The sequence below is a fragment of the Suncus etruscus genome, chromosome 4 (assembly GCF_024139225.1).
Source record: "Suncus etruscus isolate mSunEtr1 chromosome 4, mSunEtr1.pri.cur, whole genome shotgun sequence".
NCBI lineage: Eukaryota > Metazoa > Chordata > Mammalia > Eulipotyphla > Soricidae > Suncus > Suncus etruscus.
Window position 1 is genome coordinate 3,596,716 of NC_064851.1, and position 24,280 is coordinate 3,620,995.

Below are 24,280 nucleotides of genomic sequence, written 5' to 3' on the forward strand. Positions count from 1 at the left end.
AAGGCCCCAAAGCCTTGGAGAGGGTGGTGCTGAGACTGACCGGTCCTCATGCACAAAGGCCAGATAGAACAGCAGCAGGATGCAGTACTGAGTCTGGCGAGTCGTGCCCTCCACGTAGCAGCCCTCGGATAGCAGCGTGAGGCTCACAGACACCTGGCTTCTGACGCGCGGCAGTCCTTGCTGCAGGAGCTCGGCCACTGAGGACAGCTCTGGAGGAGCAGGAGATGCATTGGGGACACAGGCAGTGAAGGGGCAGGGAAGCAAGGGCCCACGGGCGAAGGGAAGGAGGGGTCTCTTCCTGATGCAGTGAAACTGCTCTCCCAGGGCTTAGAATTCCCCTTGCTGCACCAACTCACAACCAGCAGGGGCAGCCCACCTGTGTCTGAGAGCAGATCCAGGAAGGCCCGGCCTTACCTTCTGGGGACAGAGGCGCAGCCTTCTCTGGAGCTGACAGGAGGCTGAGGCACATGTAGTAGAGGAAACTGGAACACACCTGATTGAGGGCTGAGTAACTTCACGAGGGAAGAGAGGACACAAGAGGGGGTGCAGGGTAAGGGTCAAGTTCAGTGTCCACCTTGCAGAAGTGAGGCTGCACGGCAGGAGGCCTCAACTGTCTGATGGACACTGTAGCTGCTCTATTGTGGGGAGCTTGGTCCCCCCATATGTACACTCTAAACTGAGAGAGAAATAAAGGACATCCCTGCAACCTAACATATTTGAGGTGACAGGTGTCCTTCCGAGCCTCACAGGGGACGGAAACTTCATGAGCACATCAAACAGGATCAGAAGAAGCAGAAACAAATCACAGGAGAAGCCGGTTCATGCCTCTAGCTGCTGAGCCTGAGTCCCCAGGACCAGGGCTGAATGTGCCAGCCAGCCACTTCTGCCCATCCAAGACCTTTCAGGGGGAGCCGGTACCTTGGCTAGGCCATTTTCCTGAGGGACTTCCATACCTCGGGCGACTACAGAACCTGGCCTTCAGTTCCAGCGCGAGTCGTATGAAGGATGAGGCAGCTTGGGAGAAGAGGGAAGAACATAAGAGTGGGTTAAGTCAGCAAGCCGCCAAGGCTCATAGCCTGAGCAGCTCGAAAATTATGCCCGAGAGCAGGGTCACAAGTCATCCCCCCCTCTCTCTCTAACAGGGTGGCTGGAAAATGCTTATTTACCGTCTGGACCAACACCTCCCAGGCTGTTGTGTAGTGGAGACAAATGTGACCAGAACATGTAACACACATTGGCTCAGAGGAGGCGCAGGGTAAATGTGCACCTTACTCAGTACTTAGTGTCTCCCGCCATAGTCTGGCACATCCAGCAAATAGCAAGGATGCCTCTCTCCTAGCCCTTCTCCTCATTCGGTAGGGAGCAGGCTAGTGTCAGACTCGCTCCCTGGGGCTAATGCAATGTTTAGCAAGGAGGGAATTTCTGAGTCTCACACCATGTTCTGGGACTATAGATTAAACCAAGACACAAGATTTTGGGATCGCTATTAGAAGGGCACCTCCTAGCAGTCTCTTGGGCCTGGGGTTCTCTATCCTTCCCTCCTCCAATTCTTTCAGCTATTAGTATGTGCTTCCCTCTTGCTTTGCCAGGCTGGGCCCACAGTAACAGTTTCCATGTACCCCATCTTTCTCATAATCTCACCTGGCCTCATGGTAACAGTCTCCCTGTACCCCATCTTTCTCCACACCCTATATCCCCACTGATATTCAGGATCTCCCACCTTCCCACGTCAGCTCCCCTTCAGCACACACCCGTCACTCCTCCTGACCACACACTATCACCCACATACATGCAGCTGTCCTTGCCTTCATGCCTGTCATATGCTATTCCAACCCCTCTGCCCCCCACCAAGTTTCTATCACCAGCCTGAATTAACCCAGGAAGCTACACAACATGTCTGTGTCTCTCATTTTGAGCCACATTCAGCAGTGCTCAAGGCTCACTCCTGGCTCTGTGTTCAGAGTGATGGAGGACTATCTAGACTGCCAGGGATCAAATCAAGTCAGCGTGTGCCAGGCATGTGCCGTGCCCTCTGCCTTATTGCTCTGGCCCATACTGTTCAGGCAGAATTGTCTCAAATAGAAACCTGAGCATGTAACATCCCTTAGAACCCACATTCCTCACATGGCCAGCACGCCCTGTGTGAGCGAGGCCCGGATATCTGTTCAGGAACATGACGTGACAGGGACAAAAAGACAGTAGGTGGTAACAGCAGTGAGCAGAGCAGAGACTCAGAGCCACTTCTGTGTTGGAACCTCTACAGAGGGTCTTGGTGACAACCTTGAGCAGGTTTTCATAGTCTCTGGGCTCAGCAACAGGAACAAAATAGACACTCCACAAATATACCCCGAGGCTTTTTCCCAGGCCAAAATGCAAAGCACCAAAATTATCTCTCTGGACAAGGAATATGGTTCCTGAGCATGTGCATACACATGTGCTGGGGACTGAACTCAGGGAGGCTTGGTGTATCCTGACCTCCCGGGGCTAGAGACAAGACAGAGGCAGGTGTGCTGCAGTTCTGAACTGGGCTTATACAAAGAAGGCTCCAGAATTCTGAGAAGAGCCTCTCAGAAACTCTGGGCTGCTCAGTGACGTTTCCTGGCAAAACTGCTAATTCTTTTTTTTTTTTTTTTGAGTCACACCGGCAGCGCTCAGGGGTTACTCCGGGCTCTACGCTCAGAAATTGCTCTTGGCAGGCTCAGGGAACCATATGGGATGCCAGGATTCGAACTACCAACCTTCTGCATGCAAGGCGAATGCCTTATCTCCATGTTATCTCTTCGGCCCCACAACTGCCAATTCTTTTTTTTTTTTTTTTTTTTGATTTTGGGTCACACCCAGCAGGGCGCAGGGTGGCAGGCTCGGGGGACCATAAGGGATAGCAGGATTCAAACCACCAGCCTGCATGCAAGGCAAATGCCCTACCTCCATGCTATCTCTCCAGCCTAAGACTGCAAATTCTGAATGGACAAAGAAACTGCCAGGGCTGCAGAGATAGCCCAGCTGTAGGACAGACAGGGATTCAAATCCAGGCATCTCATATGGTCCCCCAAGCCTGCTAGGATCAACTTCAGAGCGTAGAGCCAGGAGTAACCCCTGAGTGCTGCCGGGTGTAGCCCAAAAACCAAAAAAGAAAAAAAGAAAAGAAACTTGCTGTTCACAGGAGCAGCTGTGCAAAGGGCCTGCCTCCCTCCCAAGTTCACATCTGCCCGCAGCCTACCAAGCTTCTTGGAGAATTTCTCCTTCATGTGAGGAACGATGACAAAGAGGCTGTGCAGGACAGACAGGAACACTTCCATCAAGCCTGGGTGGGTCACCTTCTCTGAGTGTCTCTACAAAGAATCAGATGAACAACATACCAGGCCTGAGCCTCTGGAGTAGAAAAAAGCACCTGCAAAACTGACATCAAGAGGTTAAGAGATCCTCCGTGGACTGGAGTTCAGCTTCCATGAGGGTAAGTCCAGGTCTGAGCCCTGGAACCTTGCAGGCCCCCGGGGAATAGGCTCCAACCTTAGTGGTGCTGGAGGACATGCAGACACCAAGTATCCTGCATCCCTTGGAGCTATTGCCCCAGCTCACTCCAATAGTAGCAAATAAAGAACAATCTGTGGGGCTGGAGAGATAGCATGGAGGTAAAGTGTTTGCCTTTCATGCAGGTCATCGGTTTGAATCCTGGTGCTCCACATGGTCCCCCGTGCCTGCCAGGAGCAATTTCTGAGCCTGGAGCCAGGAATAACCCCTGAGCACTGCCGGGTAAGACCCAAAAACCACAAAAAAAAAAAAAAATGTAGAAATCAAGAGAACATGGTGCTCCCCACTCCATCCCATTCCTTCCTCTCCTCACACTGGTCACCTCATTTTCCTTAAAATTAGAATCCTCATCCTCCTTCACCAAAACTTTGGCTGCAGTTCAAACAAAACCTCACCCTACTCAGGAATGTACCAGAAACCCTCATCAACAGTCCTGTCAGTCCTCAGACCTTAACACATCTGACAGGCCAACAAGCAAAAGCCAGCTCTGCTTTTAGCTCTGCTAAATCTAAGGGGCAGGTGGCAGAGCTGAGGAGACCAGGTCAATCCCTAACCTGCTGGGGGTGCCTGTGGTCAGTGACACACCTCAGATCCCAGAGGAGATGTCTCAAAGATCTTGGGAAGGGAGAGGTTCTCCTGCAACAGAACCTGGGGTGCCTTCCTGCTGCCCCCTGCTGGCATACATAGGTGTACAAGCAGATTTCCACAGCTTCACCTCAATATCCAAGGCAGCTCCTTAGACTTAGCGGCCAGAGGCAGCCCTGCCTGGTCAAGCTACTGGTGCTCAGGCCAGCTAAAATGCATCTGTGCCCACTTTCTTCAGAGTATACATGTCACAGCTGAAAATGCACGGTTCCCTTCAGAAGCTTGTCAGTCAAACCTTGAGCACCCATTTCATCAAAAGGACAAATAGACTCCAGTCTTAGAACCAATATGCTCTTGCTTTATAAGCATAGGAATATGAACGCCTTTGCTTTCATTATCTCTCTTCTCTCAGCCTCCCCCTCTTCCTACTCCTCCTCCTCCTCTTCCACTTCCCTTCTTCCTCTTTCTCCTCTTCTTCCTCCCCCTCTCCCTCCTTTCTTATACCCATCCATGCAGTTGCTCCTCATGGTTCAGTACTTGGGCATCTCTCCAGGGGTGCTCAGGGAATCTTGTGGTGTCAGGGTAGAGGCTGGGGCCCCTCAGAAGTTTAGCTGAGGGCCAAGGTGACAGCTCAAAGGCTGAGTACAGATTTTGCTGTAGGATGTCTGGGTTCTATCCCAGCATTGCATAATCCCTCAAGCACTGCCTGGAGCAATCCCTAAAGCAGTGCCCCTAGGGCAGGCCCCAGTGCCTTTGAGTAAGGTAGGGGAAAATACCCCCAAACACCCAGCTGGAGAGTGTCAGCCTTGCATCTCTCGGCCTATCTCTGTTTCCTCCCCTAACTCCAGGTTGTTCCCAGCCCAGAAAACCCACCATCACCAGGGGGATGCAGAGGGTGTCACAGGCACTGAGAAGGAACTCGGCAAAGGCATCCAAGGTGGCTTCCTTCTTGGCACTGGGAGCAGTGAAAGGATTCTCCTGGGCCAAAGGCTCACTCTGGAATTCTACAGCCAACCTGAAAGTCAACAAGTGCAATAGCACCTACTAGTGATGGAGTACAAACGCCAGATATGACCGCCCCGGAAGGGTCTCTGAGTTCAGGGTTCCCAAAAAAGCAAACCCCATCAGCAGATCTAGAGAAAAACTGGGAGCCCTGAGCTATAGTAATGGTATTACAATTCAAAGCACCAACGGCTAAAGAGAAAAATAAAAGCAATTAGGGCCCGGAGAGATAGCACAGCTGCGTTTGCCAATCCCGGTGTCCCATATGGTCCCCCGTGCCTGCCAGGAGCTATTTCTGAGCAGACAGCCAAGAGTAACCCCTGAGCACCGCCGGGTGTGACCCAAAAACCAACAACAACAACAACAACAAAAAAGGAATTAATTTTATTTTTAGGGCAGAGGAACAATATTTTAGGGACCATAGGAAAGTACAGTGAATAAGGCACTTGCCTTGCATGCAGCTAACTTGGGTTCAATTCCCGGCTCAAACCCTGGCATCCCTGGTCCTCTGAGAACCATTAGGAGTGATTCCTGAGTGCAGAGCCAGGAGTAACCCAAGAATTGCTAAGCATGGCCCAAAGAACCCCCCAAAACTCTCCCTATTTTTGTTTTTGGGTCATACCCGGCAGTGCTCAGGGATTACTCCTGACTCTATGCTCAGAAATCTCTCCTGGCAGGCTCAGGGGGCCATATGAGATGCTGAGATTCAAACTACCGTCCTTCTGCATGCAAGGTAAATGCCCTACCTCCATGCTATCTTTCCGGCCCCCAAAATTCCCATTTTTAAAAGATCTCAATGAGGGGTCGGAGAGATAGCATGGAAGTAAGGCATTTGCCTTGCGTGCGGAAGGACAGTGGTTTGAATCCTGTCATCCCATAGGTCCCCTGAGCCTGCCGGAGGCGATTTCTGAGCATAGAGCCAGGAGTGGCCCCCTGAGCGCTGCCAGGTGTGACCCAAAAACAAAAACAAAAAAACAAAAAGACCTCAATGAGGAGAGGATGGGCACCATGGTGTCCCCAACCTCCTCCCCCGGACTTCCTCCAACACCCCACTCTCCAGCTCAGTGCTGGGCCTCGTTCTTTTCCTGTCCACTGCTCACTGCACTGGGAACACCTTCCTCAGCTGGACACGGCCGGGCGCATCCCACAGCCACCGTAAACTGATAAGAAGGAACATTTCCGGCTCACCTGCCCACTCACACTGCCCAGCACCAGGCCCAGCACACTGCAGCTACATGACCCGAGTCCATTCAACATGCATCCAGTAAACACGTACACACGAGGGTATCGGGAGAGGAGGAATGAAGCTGTGTGAGATGCCAGCACGCTGCACATACCACAGACCTCAGTGGAGGAGCTTCTGCAGGGGCCCCTGTCCTAAGCTCCTCCTCCTCTTCCACTCACCCACATACCAATCTGACAGTGCAGCAGAGGCAGAGATCATCTCTCTTCTGGCACTTCCATCTGCAGCCAATACTTTCTATCCCCACTCTCACTCCCCAGACCACTTGGACAGGGACCGTCACCTGCAGGCATTTCTGAAGCCCTCCAGTGCACTCAGCAGGAACTCTCCCCTTCGGACAAGAGCTTTCTCAGCATGCATGCTGGGTGCCTGGTTCTATGGAGAGATGAAAGAGAGAACCATTTAGTAGGGTACTTTCCGCATCTTCCTTTCATATTGGAGTCCGGCATGTACCTAATCCTTGAAAGGGGATCTGGGCTGTGTCCTTTAAAGTCTAGCTACAGAGAAAGGGGAATATGGGGGATCCACTGTTGTCCCAAGTACCGCTGGTCTGGCTCCTAGTCTAGCATAAGTGGTTACCACAGGCTGCTGTCATGAGCCAAAGTGGTTCTAATATCCATCTATGTGACTTTAATGCACCAAAATCCCTACTTGGTCAGTTAGTTATATATAACCCAATCAGCACTCCGCAGGAACAGCACCTTTCTCTGATATTTGAAGTCCATAGATCACTTCAAGTGAGCAATTGCATCACACTGCATGTGGGTCAGATTCTAAGATTCTTGGGAATTCAGCTTCCTTTGATAAGCTTGGAAGCATCTTTCCAACTCTGCCTAAACGGTACTGCAGATAAAGTGTGCAGTGGGGCTTGGGTACAGATGAACTCCAGGAGACTCGGGCAGCAGGGCACTAACCAGCAGCTTCCTGTTGGACATGGTCTGGGGAAATTCTGCACACCGTTTCAGCATGGCCTCAAGCAGGGCCTGCAACTCCCCGTACTGCACGGGGGGCGTGCTCTGATGATCCTTCCTGTGTGGAGAGAGAACAGACAAGTGAGAGAGGTAAGGGGTTCCAAGGTGCACCCAGGCCCTCAGGAAATGCATTGTGGAGGGGCCACGTGGTACCTAACGGCATAAACTGGGACCTAATGAGATTTAAAAAATAAGCTTTGCATCGGGGCCAGAGCGACAGTACAGAAGGTTGGGCCTTTACTTTGCATGAAACTGATCCAGGTTCAATCGCTGGTATTTCATATGGTCCTCTGAGTCTCACCAGGAGGAAGGAATCTCTGGGTGACAACCTGGGGGACGGAAGGCCTCAGGCTTTAAGATTATAAGCAGAGGAGAAACTCCCTTTGGAAACACAATCATTATAAATTCAGGATAAACATCAACAACTATCAGCTAGGGCCTATTTGTACCCAAATAGTCTAAAATATCAGAGTCTAATTAGCACCTCCACCTTTCCATTGGACCTAAACAGAGGTACCTGTACCACTGTACCTGCTGCATAAACTGATACTACGTGTCAAAGAGTTCGGGGCATGTACCAGCCCTGGCTCTACTAGCACCCCACCCCCAGAACGTACTAAATAAGTGAAGGTCCACTTGACAAGGAACACAGTGGTCTTACTGGCTTCACAGAGAAACTGGGTAAATCCCTGAAAACTGAATGACTTCACATGACAAAAACGCCTTCACACTTCTGGTGGCTGGAAGCCTAAAGCTGTTGGCCCCATCTGAAGGTTGTAGGGAAGAATTCGGCGTTGACCTCTTCGCTCCTACCACCTGCTATCTATCCCTGTCAAGTCTTGAAATATTACAGAAGCTTTATTCTAATTTCTGCCTCTGCTGTCACACAGTCACCGAGCCTGTATGTCTGCCCATGTCGCTGTATGGACCCAAAGCCCTCTATATACAGAAACTAGACACTGGATTTAAAGTCTGTGCTTCTGACTTCACCCTAATTTGATCAGATTTACACAGGCCCTACTTCCGAATAAGGCAATCCACACAGGCTCGGGGGACATGGATGGCAGAGGCAGCTAGGGAGAAGCCTGGGCTAGGGAGCTGGGGAGGAACATCAGCCAGACTCCTCCCAAAGTCCCTATAAACACTGACAGTAGTCTGTGTGGCCTTCCAATAAATAGAAAATTCATTAGATACAGTTGAGAATTGGTCGCCTCTTTTTTTTTTTTTTTTGGTTTTTGGGCCACACCCGGTAACGCTCAGGGGTTACTCCTGGCTATGTGCTCAGAAGATGCTCCTGGCTTGGGGGACCATATGGGACAACAGGGGATCGAACCGCAGTCCGTCCAAGGCTAGCGCAGGCAAGGCAGGCACCTTACCTTTAGCGCCACCGCCCGGCCCCATTGGTCGCCTCTTATTTGTTTCCAGAAGCCCTAACTTTCTGTCCTATGCTGAAAAGTCATCAAAGCCCTTTCTACCATTAGTAAATTCTATGTAGTAGTTCTCACTCCTTAATGCTCCTTCCTAAACACTCTCTGAAGCCCTTCACTTTTCAGGAACTACCTTAGTAAACATTCTGGGAAGCTCAAGAGCCAGAGAGATAGTCCAGCAGGCAGGGCCGTTGCCTTGCATGGGAGCTAACCCAGGTTCAATCCACAGTATCCCTTATGGTCTCCTGAACACTGCCAAGTGTGATTTTTGAGCATAGAGCCTGAGCATCACAGGTCTGCCTACCCGAAACAAAACAAAACATTCTGAAAAGTTTAAGTCAAAAGTAAAAAAAAAAAAAAAAAACAACAAAAAACAATAATCTACAGCTGAACAACCCTCCACCTTGTCATTACTCTGCACAGTTCCAACCCGAACAATTCTCAGGCTTCTTCCAGCACTCGCCCCTGCACAAAAGCATGGGCCACATAACACCCCTCCTCAGGAACCCCTTTACTTTCCAGCCCTGGAAATGTTGCTCCTGCCATAAATCCTAAATCTCTCTGACCTCAGAGTCAACTCAAAAATCACCCTCCCATAATGGTCCTCCTGGCCCCCCTAACCTTTGACCTTCGGGGACTTTCTGCTTTGCTGCAAATGGACTGCCCTGGTTCTCTGCTACCTGCTGGTTTATTCAACTCAGCCTCGCTGGGATTCATGGCCCAGATTCAGAGACACAAATCCAGGAAAGGACAAAGGGGGCAGAGAGGCACACTGAAGTCATTGTTATGCAAATGCTAATTTTGTTCCAATTTTTAGAGCAACCTAGACTTAAGTCTGGTTACAGAAAGACTATAAATATTAACCACCTTTATAATGTAAAATTAAAGTATAGCTAACTGACATTAAGAAATAGAAGATGGAGGGGAGAGAGGAAAAGATGGAATCATGGTACTAATATATTCAGCTAAACAAGTGGGAAGATAAAAGCTTATGTTTCAAGGTGAGGGGGGAAAATTACAAGTTTTAAGTAAATTAATGGTTTGAAGACATAAAATATTAACCAGCAAAAAGGCCAACAATATGTAAAAACTGTAAGATGAGCTAAATTTGATCTCTCAGTTAACGAAGAAACAGTGTTATAATACTGGTGGCAGATTCAGGGACAAATCATTCCAACTGAGAGAGACCACAGTCAGTTCAAACTTGCTTCCTTGAGGAAGCCAGTATAGTGCTAGGCTACTGCTTTTCATTATAAACCATCTGTGATTATCTCTGTCATTGAAATGTATCATTTTCTCCTTTTTTTTTTTTTTGGTTTCTGGGTCACAGGGGTTACTCCTGGCTTTATGCTCAGAAATAGCTCCTGGCAGGCTAGGGGGATCATATGGGATGCTGAGATTTGAATCACCATCCTTCTGCATGCAAGGCAAATTCCCTACCTCCATGCTATCTCTCCGGCGCCATTTCCTCCTACTTTTTTTTCTTTGGTTTTTGGATCACACCCAGCAATGCTCAGGGGTTACTCCCGGCTCCACATTCAGAAATCGCTCCTGGCAGGCTCAGAGGACCATATGGGATGCCAGGATTTGAACCACCATTCTTCTGCATGAAAGGCAAATGCCTTACCTCCACGCTATCTCTCCAGCCCCATTTCCTCCTATTTTTGTTTTGTTTTTATTTTTCGGGCCACACCCATTGATGCTCAGGGGTTACTCCTGGTTAAGCGCTCAGAAATTGCCCCTGGCTTGGGGGACCATATGAGACTCTGGGGGACAGAACCACGATCCTTCCTTGGCTAGCGCTTGCAAGGCAGATTCCTTGCCTCTAATGCCACCTCCCCACCTCGATGGCCCCTCATTTCCTCCTACTTTTTTTTTTGTTTGTTTTTGGGTCACACCCGGTGGTGCTCAGGGGTTACTCCTGGCTGTCTGCTCAGAAATAGCTCCTGGCAGGCACGGGGACCATATGGGACACCGGGATTCGAACCAACCACCTTTGGTCCTGGATCAGCTGCTTGCAAGGCAAACGCTGCTATGCTATCTCTTCGGGCCCTTCCTCCTACTTTTAAAAGATCCCACATAGGCCTGGAGGACTGGGGCAGCAGCTTAAGACCGCTGGTCACTTGGGGCTGGAAAGATAGCACAGTGGTAGGACCTTTGCCTTTGTGTATGTGTGTATTTATATTTGTGAATGAGTATATGTTGTTGTTTTTTTTTTGTTTGTTTTGGGGCCACACCTGATGATGCTCAGGGAATAAGAGGAAAAAAAAAAAGAAGCACAGAAAGGAACCATGACTTGGAAGGTGTTGGTAGGCTCACACATCTTACCTCAAAAAGGCCGAAGTGGCCTTCATGGCCTCTGCAGCCACATCCAGCACGGGGCTGCTCACAGCCTCCCGCAGGGCTCGGCTCGCCTCCCCACACAGGGCTGAGGTGCTGAACAGCTTGATCTCCTCTGGCTGCCTGAGAAGCGGTGCAGGAGGCGTGAGTGAGCCAGCTCCTGGTACCCAACCCAGACACCCCAGGCAGGACCCAGATACCCCAAGGCCCAGATGCCCAAACCCAGACCCAGATGGTCCAGCCTGGTCCTAAATGCCCCAGCCTGGACACAGATGCCTCAGGACCCAGACATTCTAGCCTGGATCCAGATGCCCAAGCCCAGACACAGACGTCCCAGCCTGGACATAGATGTCCCAGGACTCAGATGCCTCAGCCCCAGGGCTCTCACCGAGACAGGATCTCAGCGAAGAGCAGCAGGCCCTGCTTATGCAGCTCTAAGTTGTCTGTCCTCAGATTCCTCTGCAGGCTCCTCACCACCGACTCAATCCCTACCTCAAGAGAGCACAAAGAGGGGCCGGCGAGGTGGCGCTAGAGGTAAGGTGTCTGCCTTGCAAGCACTAGCCAAGGAAGGACCACGGTTCGATCCCCCGGCGTCCCATAAGGTCCCCCCCAGGGGCAATTTCTGAGCGCTTAGCCAGGAGTAACAACCCCTAAGCATCAAACGGGTGTGGCCCAAAAAACAAAACAAAACAAAAAAATCATTAAAAAAAAGAGAGCACAAAGACAGGAGATCAGGGTCAGGGAATCCACCCAGAAGGGAAAAGGTTCTGGCCAGTGCACAGTGGCTGAAGGGTCTGCATGGGGCACCCAGGAAGCCTGTCTAGAGCGCCTTGTCTGGACACCCCAAGTAAAACAAATAAACTAATTAAAAGTAAAGTCACTGATAATTGCAAGCCCTCCCCAAGCTAAACTCAAACTGGCTGTCTGTAGGTCTAGTGTGCCTGCACACAGAAATCTGGTCACAAATTTGAGGGGATGGGAATCATCATTCTGCAGAACTCCTCTCCAACAGGTTCTGCCAATGCTGCTGCCCCACCTCCCACTGCTGCCCACTGACCCCTGAGCTGGCCTGAGGTCACTACGAACCATACACCGTGTGGCATTTGGAGAAGAAGAGTGGCTCCTCTGCCAGGAGGATGAGGCAGCTGCAGCTGGACCAGACCAGCACATCGCTGGGAGATAACAGGTGCTCGAAGAGGAACTCTGGGGGGGATGGGAAACAGTGATCAGGGCTTCTCAAGGTGGACCCAGTTTTCCTTAACAGCTCTGCCCACCCTGCATCTGCTCACATCCCCTCCACTGACAGGACCATTCAACCAAAATCAAGCCTGGTTGAGACTGTGAGGTTCGAGAAAGGATAAACATGGCCCAGGGAGAGGCAGAGTACTGTAGAGGAAGACTGGAGCTCAGGTCCCCTAACTCTTGGGATGAGGGTTAGTAAAACAAATCATGGTGCTGGGCTCTGACCTGATGCCAACCCCCACCGCGGGACCCCCCAACAGCACTGCTGTGGGACTCCGGGTCGTCCGAGGAGAGATGAGCTGGGTCTTACCCGGGATGTCAGCATGGAGGAAGGCTGGGGCGTGCTTTGCAGGTGAGTGGACAAGTACTGCAGTGATGCAGCGAGTGCTAGCCACCTGCAGAGTCTCGTCTCGTGAAAGCAGAAGCTGGAGAAGAAGCAGATCATCACACACACACACACACACACACACACACACACACACACACACGTACACACACACGTCCGTGACAGACCGACTGACGCACAGAACCAGAAGGAAATGAGCCGAGTGTCCCAGTAATCTTGGAATCCTTCAAGGTATTCAGAATCCCCCTAGAACCCCAGTTATATTAAAATCCCTCAGGATGCCCAGAATCCTCCCAAGTGCTCCACTAGTCTCAGAATTCATCCTGGTCTCTCCCACAGAAGGTCCAAGGACAGTGCTCAGAGAAAGTTCTGGATTTGGTGAGAGTCCATGATCAACAGCAGGGGAGGAAAGGAATGAAAAACAGTTACTCCAACACCAGACGCTGCTCCTGGTAGGCAGCGGTATCCAGGAGGGCCACTGGGAAGGGTCTGCACCCACCCTTTCTCTGCCTTTGACACACCCCAGCCGAGCACAGCTAGAGTGGGGAGACATTGAATCTCTTAGTATCCTTCCCTCAACACAAAGAAAAGATAGGAGCTCACCGAAGTCACCCCCAGTACTAAGGATAGCTCCATGGCTCAGATGGGACAGAATAAGGTAGGAGGAGGACAGCCAGGTCAAAATCTAAGAAGCTGCCCACCAGTGAGATGTGTCCCGTTACAATTCTATGGCTGAAAAATGGAGCTGTCTGGTTCTCAAACCCCAGAGGAAAACAAAACACTAAAATAACAGGCCTCCTCAGGCTGGAGAGATAGTACAGCGGCTAGGGCATTTGCTTTGCACGCAGCCAATCTGGGTTCAATCCCAGCATCCCATCGGGTACCCTGAGTCCACCAGAAGTGATTCCTGAGTATAGAGCCAGGAGGAACACCTGAGCACCACCAGATGTCCAAAAACCAAAACTCAGTCCTCCTCATGTTCTTCAGTAAAATGGTGGCTGAGGATTGCCAAGTGTCTACATCCAACTCACTTTTGCAGGAACCACAAACTGACACATAAGCAGTACCTGTTCGTGTGCAAAAGGGTTTCTCAAAGTTAATCACTATCTTGCTTCTATTATAAAGGAAATGTAAGTACTGTATTTTAAGATGTTACTGACGTCAAACAAACCATTATTTCAGGTAATACTGAAAAACAAAGAGCTATAATTAAACTATGAAACACCACTGAGGTAAAATGTCTCCTAATTTCACATCTGTGAAGTGGGGGGGTTGTCTTAGCAAAATATATTTATCCATTAATCAAAACAATGATTCTAGTTTAAAATGAAAACCTCAGGGGCTACAGCAATAATATAGTGGATAGAGTATATCCTTGCATGAGGTGAACCCTGGTATCCCATATGGTCCCATATCCTGCCAGGAGTGATTACTGAGAGCAGAACCAGGAGAAAGTCCTGAGCACTACTCAGTTACGGGATGTCAAACAGAAACTAAAAGCAGTATAAAAGTAAAACTGATATTGCTTATCATATTGAGAAACACTCCAACCCTATTTTTTCATCCTAAGTTATGACAATATATTTTTTCAAAATCTTGAAATAGTACAGAAGTTAAGGCATTAGTCTTGCATGCAGCTGACCCTGATTTGATCTCCAGCCACATGCATTTCCACAAAAAGACAAAAATTGGTTACCAAATAAATTTTCCTAATCTTATGCTTATCACTTAATTCCCATCTCAATTTCATCTCATTTTGGCCACTGCAGAGGTGCGTCCTTTTCCTCCACCCACCCCGACCTGCTTCGGGAACTTGTCGGCATGTCCCTTCTTCTTGTCCTGAGTTGCTCTTCCCGGTGCCTAAAAAGCTTTCTGCGCACCCTTCATACCACCAGCTTCCTTTCTTCTGGGGTGGGGTAGTGGGGGTGGTGTGGAGAACAATTTGGTGCATGCAAGGCAGGTTCTTGACCTCTGAGTCATATTCCAGCCTCACAAGGAAGTTGGGAATTACTTTTAATTCTTCAAATGTCAGCTAAATGTCAGCCTTGCAGAGAAGACAGGTTTGACCCTTTAACTATGGATCATTCTCCTACTACCCATCTCTCTCTCTTACAACCCCATCTTCTCTCTCTTACACACATCCATGCTCAGTAGGTTTCTGGCTAAATAAAAAAAAAAAATCAATTGACACTGCCAACAGCTGAAACACAAACACATTAATGTATTCTGAGGGACTTGAATTTTGTGATAACCTTTAGTCAAAAGGAAGAAGGAGGGGCCGGAGAGATAGCACAGTGGTGTTTGCCTTGCAAGTAGCTGACCCAGGACCTAAAGTGGTTGGTTTGATGGTTCGAATCCCGGTGTCCTATATGGTCCCCGTGCCTGCCAGGAGCTATTTCTGAGCAGATAGCCAGGAGTAACCCCTGAACGCTGTTGGGTGTGGCCCAAAAACCAAAAAAAAAAAAAAAAAAAAAAAAAAAAGGGAAGAAGGAATAGCATCAGATGTTGGCAGCTACAAAAATGTCTGAAAGAGGCATAAGAATACATACTGATCTTTCTTTTTGGGAACTGTGCTCATCAGTTCTTTGGACCACTTTCCTACTCTGTTCCAGATTGCTCCTGGAATTGCACAGGACTGGATATGGCTGCAAAAACTGAACTGAGGACTGCAGCACACAAAGCTTACAGTCTAGGCCTGTGAGCTCTCTCCAGCCCCATGGCGATTCTGTTCCGTAATGTTTATATTTTGCTCATCATTCATTTCTCCATTAATTTCTGTTAAAAAATGGTTTTTGGTTTTTGGACCTCTCCCAATGCTCCTGGTCATGCTCGAGGATGACTCCTGGATGTGCTCAGGTGACCATATCAGGCATCAAGTCCCAGGTTAGCCACATAGAAGGCAAGTGCCGCGATTCGATCCCCTGGCATCCCATATGGTTCCCCCACGCCAAGGGCAATTTCTGAGCGCTTAGCCAGGAGTAACCCCTGAGCACCAAACAGGTATGGACCAAAAAACCAAAAAAAAAAAAAAAAAAAGGGGGCCGGGCAGTGGCGCTAAAGGTAAGGTGCCTGCCTTGCCTGCGCTAGCCTTGGGCGGACCGCGGTTCGATCCCCCGGTGCCCCATATGGTCCCCCAAGCCAGGAGCAACTTCTGAGCACATAGCCAGGAGTAACCCCTGAGCTTTACCGGGTGTGGCCCAAAAACAAAAAAAAAAAAAAAAAAAAAAAAAAAAAAAAGAAGGCAAGTGCCTCGGCTATTGTGCTAGCTAGCTGAGCCCTTTTAAAATTCTTTTAGAATCTGCATTAGTGTTACTTATCTTGCTCTCTTGAGTGATTTAGTTCACCTTTGTGCACCAAAGGCCCTGTGTAAATAGCCCTTGCCTCACCCTGGTCCCTGGGTGTTCTATAAAACAAAGTCCTCAATCACCCCCAGTTACCCTGGGAAAGTTGGTCTCTACACACAGCCATGGGTTGGGAGCAGGACACCAAGCACCCGTGTGTCCAGGTGGCCTCTCCTGGGGATGCACTCTCGCCTCTGTCTGCATAGTGCCTCAGGGCACAAACCTTGTACCCCTTGCTGGGCCCAAGCCCAAGAGTTCTGACCAGATGCTCTCGCACACTGAACAGCAACCAAGAAATGACATCTGGGGGCTGGAGCAGTGGCGCAAGCCATAAGGCATCTGCCTTGCATGCACTAACCTAGGACAGACTGCAGTTCGATCCACCCCCATCCCCGGTGTCCCATATGGTTCTCTAAGCCAGGAGCAATTTCTGAGCACATCGCCAGGAGAACCCAAGTGTCACCGGGTGTGGCCCCAAAAAAAGACATCTGATTCTGACACAGAACAGGTGCCTCAATGTTCATACTCACTGTATGGACCATACTAGAGGCACCCCTGGGTATAAGGTATCCCTTTCCCCCAAATTCCCCTACGCCCTAAACTTTTGAGATGTTAATCACACCTAGATTACAGGGTGGTTCCCCCCACTCCAGTGGGGACAAAAAAAAAAGTTTGGCATGGGAAAGAAGGTAGCAATGAAGCCTGGAGAGCAGCCAAAAGGGAGACAGAGAGATCTCCTAGGACAAAGAGATGAGTTAGGCAGACATGGCAAAGAGTCTGCACATGGCAGAGAAAAAGCCATGAGTGAATAAAGCAAGCTGACTCCTTTGAAACTTTAACTGTTTGTAAATTATTTCGCTGCTACTATCCTTTTTCAGACATGCCGGTCCAACTCGTGGACTTTATTTTATATTTAATCAACACCTGGGAAATGAGGAAGAAGTGTGCTGTGGCTTCACAACACCTACCGTCCCTTCCCTACCCACCCCTGACCCTTCCCCATCTCTGAGCTGGGCTCCTCCTTCCCGAGGAAGTAACACCATCTGGACAATTAATCCTGCCATCAAATGAAGATCAGCAACCCTGCCAGAAGCCAGGGGCAGATAGCAGAGGCATTTCGGGATCTGGGGGAGCAGACTGAGAGAGACCTAAAGGAGAGCAGAGTCCAGGAAAGGACAGCTCCAGCTACCTAAGGTGGAAGCTGGGATTTCAGCCCTAAAACAACTCCAGTACAGGCTTCTCTTGCTGCAGACATCCTCCACACTCAGGTGTCCCTGAAGTGAAAGGGAGGGAAGTGCAGAAGAATTTACAACTGGCACAAAACCTACTTGGAGTCTTCTCAAAGCACAGTTTCAGGGTCTTTATAAATGCTGTTATCTGTTGCCCAACCTCCATTCTTCCTGTAACCTTACCTGCAAGAAAGACCTGCCCATTTCTGGGCGGGGTCTTTGAGGGGTTACAAAAGGTTTGGCCAGAGGCCAGGAGGGGATAGATTAGAGTATTTGGAGAGGAGATTTGGAGGAGAAGCTTGGAAGAGAGATTGAGCTAGGAAGATGGATGGAGAGGAGATGGCTGAGAGACAAGGTACAATGCAGGGCTGGGTAGAGATAGAGATCCAGCGTAAAAGGTTTATAGGCCACACATGTGGTGGCTAGGGCATGAATAAAGCTGGTATCTCCTACAAACTGTCTGTGAATGATTTCCTCACCTCTACCTGAAACTGCAGACCTGCTGGCTGCAGGGGGTTTGAAACACGTGGCCTGGGCTGGAGGAGAAAGGCCTCTCATCCCTCCATCACCATCCACCACCATCCAAGCCCATCCAAAAGGCATAATATTCTACAGTTATCTTTTAATAGGTTTGTGCTTTATGTTTGTTTTTTTTGTTTTGTTTTGGAGCTTACCCCAGGCAGTGCTCAGGATTACTCCTGACAATGATTGAGGGACCCTATGAAGTACTAGTTCCAAAGACAGCACAGAGGTAGGGCATTTGCCTTGCACACAATCAACCTGGGACTGACCCAGGTTCGGTTCTCCGACATATTATATGGCCCCCTGCGCCTCCAAGAAGTGATTTCTAAGTACAGAACCAGGAGTAACTCCCTAGTGCCGTCGGGTGTGATCCACCCCTCCCCCCCACATACACAAAGGCAGTTTAAAAACACGTGAGAACCATAGCCAGAGAGGCTACAACATGAGAACAGAGCCAGGAGGCGCTCAGGCTCCTAGTGGCCAGGAGAGAGAACAGGGGTGACAAGACGCATACCTTCTTCAGGACCAAAGGCAGAGAGCTCTCTCTGGGCAACCCCGCAGCGCTAGAACTTTCCACCAGAGCAGACTTGTCCATGATCATGGACACAAACAGGTCGAACTTCAGCAGCTCCCTCAGCAGGCCTAGAAAGCAAATGGCACAGTGAGCCCCAGAGAGCCTCTCAGACATGTTCGAGAAATTTCTGTCTTTATAACTGCTGCTATCTTTTAATATGTTTGTGTTTTATGTTTATGGGTTTTTGTTGTTTTGGGGGCTTACCCAGGCAGTGCTCAGTGCTTACTCCTGGCTCCGTGCTCAGGATCAGCCAATGTTTGGGGAACCCTGTGCAGTGCCAGTACAGAACCCGGGCCAGCTCATGCACAGGAAGCACCTTACCCACTGAAGTCTCTTTCCAGCCTTATTTTATTGGGTTTTTGTTTTTTGTTTTTTTTTTTTTTTTGGTTTTTGTTGGTTTTTTTTTTTTTTTTTTTTTTGGGCCACACCCGTTTGACGCTTAGGGGTTACTCCTGGCTATGCACTCAGAAATCGCCCCTGGCTTGGGGGGACCATATGGGACAACGGGGGATCGAACCGCGGTCCGTCCTACGCTAGCGCTGGCAAGGCAGACACCTTACCTCTAGCGCCACCTTCCCGGCCCCTCCAGCCTTATTTTAAACTACTGTAAAAAAGAGGGGCCAGGCAGTGACTGCCTTGCCTGCGCTAGCCTTGGACGGACCGAGGTTCGATCCCCCGGTGTTCCCCAAGCCAGGAGCGACTTCTGAGTGCATAGCCAGGAGTAACCCCTGAGCATCACCGGGTGTGGCCCAAAAACCAAAAAAAAAAAAAAGAAATGGCTTTAATTTGAGGGGCTGCTCCCATGCAGCACTCAAAGGGCCTAGAGTAGGGGTCTCAAACTCTCGGCCCAAGGGCCGCAAATGGCCCTCTGTACAACATTTTGTGGCCCTGCCCTAAAGGAATCTTTTTTTGTTTTGTTTTGTTTTAGTTGTTTGGGTCACACCCCCAATGTTCAAGGCTTACTACTGACTTTGCACTCAACGATCACTCTGACTTTGCCTCCTGCGGGCCCCAGGTAAATTGAGTTTGAGGTAAGAGGTAGAGGTAGAGGTAAATCCCAGGAACTACTGGGCCTCACAGGCCAAACAGGTCAATGCTAGAGCCCAGGGCACAGAACTGTGTGGGCAATTTTGTGCTGGGAACATTGAGGCCCCAGGGAGTACCCAGGGCCACAGGAGCCACAGCAGCAGTGCTCAGGATCCTCCAGGAAACTGTGAGGTGTGGGAGACACAGCTGGGTCCCCATTGCATGACGAGCCCGCGCTACCTCCCCAGCTTCCTCCATGAGACAGAAACCCCAGGAGTTATGTACCCCGTGACTTTAATGAAGCATTTATGAGTGTAACATATGTGGTGGGTTCCCTAGAGGCTCTAGAATTGAAGAGCTCGTCTATACCCAGTGACGGCTTGACTTCTTCCTCTCTGTCCTAATTTTTGCTTGACTGTCTTGCTAGACTTGAGTCCTGCTGAGCAGAATGACACCCTCTTCCGTGCAGCAGTTACCCCTCTGGAAGCAAACTGTCCATGCCCGACAACACAGTCATCTGTGAGCTCTGTCAGGCGAGAGTTTGGGGCTGATCATCTTAATGGCCCCAGACACAGCAGAGGAGAGGCCTGATGTGCTCACTGCATGTGCTGGAATGTTCTAAAAGAGCTCTTGGTAGAAGCCATGAAAAAAAGCAGTTCTCGGGGCCGGGTAGGTGGCGCTGGAGGTAAGGTGTCTGCCTTGCAAGCGCTAGCCAAGGAAGGACCTCGGTTCAATCCCCCGGCGTCCCATATGGTCCCCCCAAGCCAGGGGCGATTTCTGAGCGCTTAGCCAGGAGTAACCCCTGAGCACTGCCGGGTGTGACCCCAAAACCAAAAAAAAAAAAAAAAAAAGAGTGTCCACCTAGGGGCCGGTGAGATAGCATGACGGTAAGGTGTTTGCCTTTCATGCAAAAAGGTCATTAGTTCAAATCCTGGCATCCCATATGGTCCCCCATGTCTGCAGAAGCAATTTCTGAGCTTGGAGCCAGGAGTAACCTCTGAGCACTGCCCAAAACCAAAAAAAAAAAAAAAAAACAAAAAACAAAAAAGTGCCCACCTGCTGCATCCAAAATAGGACAGCTCCAGGGTGGAGTGACAGTCCATTTGCCCTGCTTGTGCCTGACCTGGGTTTGATCCCCGGCATCCTATGGTACCCCAAGACCCAATAGGAATAATCCCTGAGTGCAGAGACAAAAATAAGCCCTGAGCTGGGTGGGACACAGTAGTAGGGCACTTGCCTTACACATGGCTGACCTGGGTTCGATCCCCAGGGTCCCATATGATTCTCTAAGCCAGGAGCAATTTCCATTTTTGTTTTGTTTTTGAGCCACACCTAGTGACGCTCAGGGGTTACTCCTGGCTATGCAGCTCAGACATCACTCTTGGCTTTGGGGACCATATGGAACACCAGGGGATCAAACCACGGTCAGTTCAAGGCGAGCGTGGGCAAGGCAGATGTCTTACTGCTTGTGCCAAAGCTCCGGTTCCTCCAGGAGCGATTTCTGAGCGCATAGCCAGGAGCAACCCCTGAGTGTCATGGGATGTGGCCCAAAAACAAAACAAAATAAGCCCTGAACACCACTGGGTGAAGCCACTCCAAAAAAAAAATTATATGGAAGTCCTATGCTAAGAAGCACTTGACAGTCTTGTGTATGCACCTAGGAAGTAATAAGAGGTTGCACAGTCACTCTTGGGACTATGCCCTTCATAACAAGCTTAGAAACTTGGACACTCCCTGGGGGCAGAGACACAAGGACGATTTTCCACCGAGGAAGCTGATGTCTGAGCAGGATGCAGATGGACTTGGCAGCACCAACAGGACACACCAGGCCAGGCAGCAAACTCCTGTCCCACTTTCCTCTCTCCACTCCTTCCCAAGGAGATGTCACACTAGACACCAGCCCTAGCCATCTTTCAGAGCCTTTTCTTACTGTCCAAACAAGCCATCAAAAGCCCCATGAAGGCATCAGTCTCCCAATGATTCAAGCAAGCCTCCTGCCTCTCAAGCTTAAGCACATGGCTCATATGCGATGTCTGGAATTTAATTCAGTATCACTTTTTCATCATGTTTCTCTTCTTGACCTTACCCAAGCAGTTGATCTGTAGCTCCTTTGTCTGGGCACCATCCAGGGTGGAAAGGAAGAGGGGGCACAACTTCTCACGGAAATGACCAGAAAGCATCTCTGCGGCCCCCGGTGAGGAGAAGAGTTTCCCATACAGGTAACAGGCCGAAGCTTGCACCCCTTCATCGGTGCAAACTAACCCCTTTAACATGTGTTCCAGCAGGTTACCTGTCCAGAAAACAGCCCAGGAACAAGGGAACATCACAATGTCATTGGTAAGTGAAACTCCAAACTATCAACTTGGAAGGTTATGAAGGTAATCCCTGATAATCTCCACAATAAACCATTTCTGGTACTGAATCAAAAGGGAAAACCAAAGCTTAAGGAAGTTAAGTATTTTTCACTTTGGTTAAATCCATTGTGAGGCATTTTACATTTTACTGATTTGGGGGGTGGGGGAGTGCTCTATTCCAGATTTAACTCCTCCCATTCCAAAGGACAGTATCTGGTAGGTTCTTATTCAGTGTTGGAAGCACAAACAGAAGATCAGAGAGAAAGGATGGAATGAAAGGTGTTTGCCCAGCATGAAGCCAAGCCCAGGTTCAAACCCCAGCACCACGGAGAGGTTCTCTGTAATAGCCAGAAGTCGCTCCGGAGCATAGAGCCGGGTGCACCCCCTGAGCACCTCCAGGTGTAGCCCAAAAAATACACGAAGGGTAAAATGAAGAGAAATAACCAAAGACTAGAATCAAAAGACTAGCCCTTTCCTAACTGGCCAACACACAGTACAAATCAAAGAGGAACTAAAACTGTCCAAAGGGAAAAGAACAGGTGCAGGCAAAGAGGGCATCGGGAGAGAAGGACACGGGACTAATGGGTAGGTAAGGAGGGGGTGGCCTCCCCAGGTCACTCACTGTGCTCTGTCACAAGCCTGTCGGCCACAGCAGGGATGGCATCTACCAACTTGCCAAGAAAGGTCAGGATCGCCAGGCTGCCTTGCATGGAGGACAGGTCACACATCTGCAGGAAACTTGGTCAGACAGAAGCCCCCGGACCACACACAGAAAGACATGCAGGGCGGCTTTACCACCACCACCACCACCAGGGAGCCCTCTGGTGCAAACACCCCTCCCTCTGCACTAGAAACCCTGGGTACCACATCACCAATAAAGGAAAGGGAAATAAAAATGTGATTGTGGTAATATTTCTGATTGGAAACCAGGTGAATAACTTGTTGAACTGAGGTCTTTGCTACACTAAGGGAAGTAAGTTAAGGGCCCCAGGAGACAGCTCAAAGGGCAGAAGTGAAGGCTTTGCTGGAGGGAACAGCATGTTTCTCCAAGCACTGCTGGAAGCAGCCCCCAAGCCCCATAGTACCACCTCCCTTTCCCAACATGGCCAGGAGGTGTTCACATAAAACACAGAACAGGTAAAGTTTAGCTGTTTACTTTAGATGCTGGTAAAAGTACCTTCAGTATAAAATAAAATATACAATCTAGGGGCTGGAGCAGTGGCATAAGCCTAGGACAGACCGAGGTTCGATCCCCTGGCGTCCCATATGGTTCCCCAAGCCAGGAGTGATTTCTGAGTGCATCACCAGGAGTAACCCCTGAGCATCACTGGGTGTGGCCGCAAAAAAAATACACACACACACACACACACACACACACAATCTAAACCAAACTAAAATCCAAAATTAAGACACAGTGAACTTATGTCCTTTGTCAAGAAAAATTACGTTTAAGAAAACAAGAGAGAAATGCCATGAAACTTTGATGACCAAACAGACCATTATCTGGCAGCATTTCAGGGAAAGATGGAGAGAAGAAAGGGAGGGAGGGAAGGAAGAAATGAGGGAGGGAGGAAGGAAGGGAGGGAGGGAGGTAAGAATGAGGAAGAGGAGGGAGGGAGGGAGGAAGAAAGAAAGGGAGGGAGGGAAGAAAGGAAATAGAGAGGGAAGGAGAAAGGTAGGAACAAATCAAGGCTCCTAACTATACCGCCAAGTCAAGGAGCTCAGCTAAGCCTCTTTCCTCCAGGGATTTCAGCCCCCACGAATCCAGAATTACCCCAGCTAACATCCGCGTATCCTGAGAACACAGCCCTCTACTGACCTCTTTGTGGCACTCATCCAGCAGGCAATGGACCGTCTGCTCCAGCTTCAGCTGAGTTGTAAGCTGGATCAGGACTGAGCAGACAGACACGACAGCATTACCACGATAATCAGAAGACAACCCATATGGGGCCAGAGCGGTGGCACAAGAGGTAGGGCATTTGCCTTACGTGTGCTAACCTAAGACAGACCATGGTTCGAACCCCCATCCCCTCGGCATCCCATATGGTCCCCCAAGCCAGGAGCAATTTCTGAGCACATCACCAGGAGTAACCCAAGTGTCACCAGGTGTGGCCGAAAAAAACAAAAATAAAATAAATAAAAGACAACCCATAGCCCAAAATCCACCTTTCCTTTTCTTGTCCACTCTGGAGATTGAGCCCAGGATCTCTTACACACAAGGCTAAATGTTCTACTTCTGAGCTACATCTGCAGCCCAGAATCAACTTTTCTTGGTTCTATTCCAAGTGAGCGCAGGGCAGTGATTTGCCTTTGTCAGTTGGTATTAAGAGTTCTGTCTCCCATGTTAAACAATGTTTGAGTACCCAAACCAGAGGACTTCCGGCTTTCTTCAACGATTTACATCAGTGGTTCTCAATGAGGCTGAACATTAGAATCATCAGGAAGTTTACAAATGGAATAGGTAATAAAAGGAAACTATAAATAGAAACTATATTTGTGTGACCAGCTATAGAAATGACTGTAGGGGCTGGGCGATGGCACTAGAGG

The 24,280-nt window shown here is 49.5% G+C and overlaps 1 protein-coding gene across 1 annotated transcript in view; it reads right to left on the minus strand.

Moving 5' to 3' along the window:
• Positions 1 to 24,280, minus strand: part of MEI1 (meiotic double-stranded break formation protein 1) — a 48,301-nt gene that overhangs the window by 19,183 nt on the left and 4,838 nt on the right. The window contains exons 4-18 of the mRNA XM_049772454.1: positions 23,553 to 23,626; positions 22,356 to 22,461; positions 21,466 to 21,669; positions 18,294 to 18,421; positions 12,652 to 12,766; positions 12,186 to 12,302; positions 11,488 to 11,587; positions 11,088 to 11,222; positions 7,276 to 7,390; positions 6,645 to 6,736; positions 4,990 to 5,131; positions 3,221 to 3,332; positions 954 to 1,014; positions 415 to 512; positions 41 to 209 (exon numbers count right to left, since the gene is read on the minus strand). Coding sequence (XP_049628411.1) covers positions 41 to 209; positions 415 to 512; positions 954 to 1,014; positions 3,221 to 3,332; positions 4,990 to 5,131; positions 6,645 to 6,736; positions 7,276 to 7,390; positions 11,088 to 11,222; positions 11,488 to 11,587; positions 12,186 to 12,302; positions 12,652 to 12,766; positions 18,294 to 18,421; positions 21,466 to 21,669; positions 22,356 to 22,461; positions 23,553 to 23,626 — 1,768 coding nt within the window. The remainder of the gene's footprint in view (positions 1 to 40; positions 210 to 414; positions 513 to 953; positions 1,015 to 3,220; positions 3,333 to 4,989; positions 5,132 to 6,644; positions 6,737 to 7,275; positions 7,391 to 11,087; positions 11,223 to 11,487; positions 11,588 to 12,185; positions 12,303 to 12,651; positions 12,767 to 18,293; positions 18,422 to 21,465; positions 21,670 to 22,355; positions 22,462 to 23,552; positions 23,627 to 24,280) is intronic.